The 5,000-nt window shown below is 44.2% G+C and overlaps 1 protein-coding gene across 1 annotated transcript in view; it reads right to left on the bottom strand.

Annotated features, from left to right (window-relative positions):
• The window catches only part of slc41a2b (solute carrier family 41 member 2b), a gene marked incomplete at both ends in the record, with an annotated part of 43,930 nt that overhangs the window by 24,306 nt on the left and 14,624 nt on the right, over positions 1-5,000 (bottom strand). The window contains 2 exons of the mRNA XM_080537821.1: positions 1,641-1,789; positions 2,246-2,377. Of these exons, the coding sequence (XP_080393947.1) occupies positions 1,641-1,789; positions 2,246-2,377 (281 nt within the window). The remainder of the gene's footprint in view (positions 1-1,640; positions 1,790-2,245; positions 2,378-5,000) is intronic.

Here is a 5,000-nt window from a genome sequence, read left to right as displayed (position 1 = left end):
GCTCCCAAACTCTGGAATGCTCTGCCCTTGGAACTTAGATCAGCGGTCTCGGTCGAGGCTTTTAAAAAACAGCTCAAGACTCTCCTGTACAGACAGGCTTTTGGCTAACCCCAAAAGCCTGTCTGTCTGTCTTTTTGTGTCTTGTTATTATTTGTTGTACACTTGTTATTTGTTTCTTGTTTTTATTTTCACTTGTTTACCTATTTCTTTTAACCTGCTATTACTTCTGCTCTTTAATTATGTTCGTATAGCCTATGTAAAGCACTTTGATTGTACATTGATTTTATTAGGATAAAAGGGTAAGAGGGTTCTATTGTGTTATATGCTGTGTTAAGAGGGTTCTATGGTGTTATATGTGGTGTTAAGCGGGACAGTATCAGATTTTGATGCGGTTTGATAAGACAACATCACAACAGTCAAGTAATGGGAATAATTATTAATAATATGAGTTGAATGCGTAAAAACGTTTTTTACGAACATTGGGTGAGAAACAGTTGCGCGATCGATATAGGGTATTGATTCCAAAGTTGACTTTACGCAAGATATACACTGTAGTCAATGTGTGATTTGAATGAGAGATTGGAATCAAGCCATACACCAAGATATTTAATATTGTCAACTTTATGCAGAGTAGTGCCATCATTACAGGATATTAGACATGAACCGGGTGTAGATTTGAGTTTCTGTCTAGTACCAAAGATCATAGTATAAGATTTTGATTTATTGAGCAGTAATTTGTTACAAGCACACCTCTTGGTTGAATTGCGAAATCAGAGATATTTCCAAGACACACTGTTATGAAAGTATGAATTAAACCACAAGATTGCATTTTCAGAAAGGCCAATAGCATGGAGTTTGTCTAAGAGCAGATAGCGGTCAACAAGATCGAAAGCTTTTTGTTAGATCAATAGATAGCCCCTGTGAGTTCACCATTATTTGCAGCAGAGAAGACATCGTTAGTGAATGTAAGTAGGGCTGTAGTTGTGGAGTGATTAGGCCTGAAGCCAGATTGAAATGGTGATCAAATATTATTATTACTAAGATAGTATGCAAGCTGATTATAAATTAATTTTTCAAAAACATTGGCAGTAGAGCAGATAATGGATATAGGTCTGTAATTGTTGCAATCAAGTGCATCTCCACCCTTGTGGAGAGGTGTAATGCGAGCACTTTTCCAGATAACGGGTAACTCACAGGTAGCGAGTGAGAGGTTGAATAAATCTGCAAGTGGGTACATAAGAATATTAGAGGCTAGCTTAATAAATCTATTTTCAATGCCATCAAGTCCAGGACAACTGTTCACATTTAATTCATTAATGGTATTCAGAACTTCTGTTGGCAAAAAAATTCTAAAAGAAAAGGAACTGCGGCAGGGTGAGATATTATTAGGAGAGCCAGTAGACAGGTCAGACTCAGATAATAAAGTAGAGCAAACTTTGTGACCACTGGTCTGTGATAGGTGCTATAGAAATACACTTTACTTACTTACTTACTTACTTACACACACACACACACATGCACGCACCCCACCCCCTCTCTCACTCCTTCCCTCACTCCTTCCCTCCCTCCCTCCTTCCCTCCCTCCCTCCCTCCCTCCTTCCCTACCTCCTTCAATCTCTCCCCCCCCCCCCCCTCCCTACCTGTAGCAGGGCGGCGGCCAGGTAGACGGTCATGAAGATGGGTGTCAGGGTGGTGTGGCCACTCTTCATCAGGTGGATGGTGTACAGGAAGATCAGGTGACCTGGGAGGACCAATAGGAGCAGCACCTGGGCCGAACGATGGTTGGGGCCTGGAGAAAGAGAGAGAGGAGGTGGAACGTGTTAGGAGGGAGGGAGGGAGGGAGGGAGGGAGAGAGAGAGGATATGGAATGTGTTAGGAGGGAGGGAGGGAGAGAGAGAGACAGAGACAGAGAGAGAGAGAGAGAGAGAGAGGATATGGAATGTGTTAGGAGGGAGGGAGGGAGAGAGAGAGGGGGAGAGAGAGAGAGAGAGAGAGAGGGAGAAAGAGAGAGAGAGAGAGAGAGAGAGAGAGAGAGAGAGAGAGAGAGAGAGAGAGAGAGAGAGACAGAGAGAGAGGGAGAGGGGGAGGCTAGGCTAGGTAGCTCACCTGAGCCCCAGAAGGTGCGGCATGGCTGGTAGCAGCCCTTGGCCTCCTCTGGCACCTCTCCTGGCTAGGCTAGGTAGCTAGGATAGGTAGCTAGGCTAGGTAGGCTAGTTAGGCTAGGTAGCTAGGCTAGGTAGCTCACCTGAGCCCCAGAAGGTGCGGAAGGGCTGGTAGCAGCCCTTGGCCTCCTCTGGCACCTCTCCTGGCGCGTAGTGGAAGTGCAGGTGGGTGGAGATGCGGCTGGCCTGGATGGCCACCAGGTTACCCCCGATACCTGGAGGGGGGGAGGAGGAGGGAGAGGAGGAGGGGGAGAGGGAGGAGGAGGGGGAGAGGGAAGAGGAGGGAGAGGAGGGGGGGATGGGTGGGAGGAGGAGGGGGGGAGGGGAGTAGAGGAGGGAGAGGAGGGGGGGATGGGTGGGAGGAGGAGGGTGGGGCGGAGGAGAGGGGGAGGAGAGAAGAGGGGGAGAGGAGGTGGGAGTGGGGGGGAGGAGGGGGGGAGAGAGCGTTTAGGCAAGGCAAGTTTATCTTTTCATGCACTGGTCAGTCTAGAGATCTTCTCTGTGTTTAATCATGCTGCAAAACATGAAGGGAGGTTGTTCCAGGAGCATGCGGCAGCGTGACTGAAAGCTTAGTTTCAAGTTTAGGGTCTTGAAACATTGGAGACTGTAGTTTTCATCGAGGAGGGTGGGGATGGGGGGGGGGGGGGCTGTCCTTTACTGGCTTAGTGTCCAGGCTGAATAAAGACATTCCAGGACTGACAATTTTATTCACCAGGAAGTGCATCAGTGATGAGGCTTCATTTTGTAGCCAATCAAAGTGTCGTTGCTAGGTAGATATCACATAGAACACCCTCCCTCCCTGCCTCTCCCCCCTCCCTCCCTGCCTCCCCCCCCTCCCTCCCTGCCTCCCCCACCTCCCTCCCTGCCTCCCCCACCTCCCTCCCTGCCTCCCCCCCTCCCTCCCTCCCTCCCTCTAACACAGGGGTCGGCAATTAGGTTTGGCCTCGGGCCAATTTTTTTTTGAGCCACTAGATGGCGGGCCCGAACATTTTTTTTATTTTTTATTTTTTCTAACACCAGGGGAGCCACCCCTCCTAAATTTCGTTGTTTGGTACCTGTACTGTAGCAATGACAATAAAGACCATTCATTCATTCATTCATTCATTCATAAGTAATTGATTGTTAAAAAATGTGACACGTTCTAATGCTTTGACTTTTCTTTCGAAAAATGTACACATCGCTAGTCAACTAACACAGCTTGTTTTGTGAGCCTGCTAACAATGTAAAGTAGTGTTGTAGTTAACTAGGTAACAATGTAAAGTAGTGTTGTAGTTAACTAGGTAACAATGTAAAGTAGTGTTGTAGTTAACTAGGTAACAATGTAAAGTAGTGTTGTAGTTAACTAGGTAACAATGTAAAGTAGTGTTCTAGTTAACTAGGTAACAATGTAAAGTAGTGTTCTACTTAACTAGGTAACAATGTAAAGTAGTGTTGTAGTTAACTAGGTAACAATGTAAAGTAGTGTTGTAGTTAACTAGGTAACAATGTAAAGTAGTGTTGTAGTTAACTAGGTAACAATGTAAAGTAGTGTTGTAGTTAACTAGGTAACAATGTAAAGTAGTGTTGTAGTTAACTAGGTAACAATGTAAAGTAGTGTTGTAGTTAACTAGGTAACAATGTAAAGTAGTGTTGTAGTTAACTAGGTAGCAGTCCAATCCCTTACGTTGCAGTATTTTGGCTTGACTAGCAAGTTTGTGTTGTGATTCTCAACAACGTTGAAACGTAGTTTCACCCTTTTCCATCGTTTTGAATAATAAATGTGTGGACTGACGATGTAGCGCATCATAGCTTATTCTAATAATTATTTAACATACTTTCATTCTGAATGATTCCCCCCTCCTCCCAGACAAGGTCACATTATTATTGGATTGGTTGTTTGCCTGCCGGGTGAAGTTAGCTAAACATTTAACCTGCTAACTAGCAAGAGAAACATCATGTCACTCTCCAAAGGTGTAAAGAGGAAAGTTGACGGTGAAAACAGGGCATTTAAAGAGGAATGGACAGGGAACTATACGTTCATCCTACCTGGTTTCATCAACGCAAAGCCGTTGTGAGACTCACATCTTCCGTGCTCACAATGTTCCCTTTCTATACATGCGAGTCGTCCTTTTCCTCAATGAATGTGATAAAGACGCACAAGAGGAATCGATTGATGCAAAAAAAAACTTGAGAACTGCCTGCGGATTAAAGTGACGTCCATATAACCAGATATCAAGTAAATACTGACCGATGGGAGATGCCACTTTTCACATTAAGTGAGTACCAAGCCTGTCGTTATTGTATTTAATAACCTAATTGTATTTTGTATATTTTGAATGAATGGCTCATTGTAATTATTATCCCTAATAGCGTGTTTGCTCTGTCGTTTCAGGAGCATAGGCCTATGCACCACCACCCCTCGCATAAGCGGATTACTTTTCTTTCTTTTCTTTTTTTCACCGATTTTGTTGTCAATGTTTTTCAGAATATTAAACTGAATTTGCTTTGTTACTGTTCATATGTGTGTTGCAGTCACATATACGTAAACATTACGTTTGAATTATTTACTGAGCTGGTGTTATTTTTTTCAAACCACACACGGCTATTTCAGCACTACACGTTGTCCACCTACTGATTCACTCTGAGGGGTTCAGCGTCAGTGCGCTTCGGTGCACCCCGCTGCCTGATTGTCTGTCCCTGTGTCATTCACTCTCAACATGGATAAAAGTACAATAAGCATTATTCAGGTGGAGGTAGATTCTCTATTCGGACATTATAGGCGCTATATGTGGGACTGTCGGTCCGATATTGTTAAAAAAAAAAAAAAAAAAAAGGATTCTCAAAATATTCTGCTGGGCC

Source organism: Nansenia antarctica, assembly GCF_963989245.1.
Source record: "Nansenia antarctica genome assembly, chromosome: 8".
Classification (NCBI taxonomy): domain Eukaryota; kingdom Metazoa; phylum Chordata; class Actinopteri; order Argentiniformes; family Microstomatidae; genus Nansenia; species Nansenia antarctica.
The sequence above is the reverse complement of the archived record's forward strand: the minus strand, read 5'-3'. Positions and strand labels throughout refer to the sequence as shown.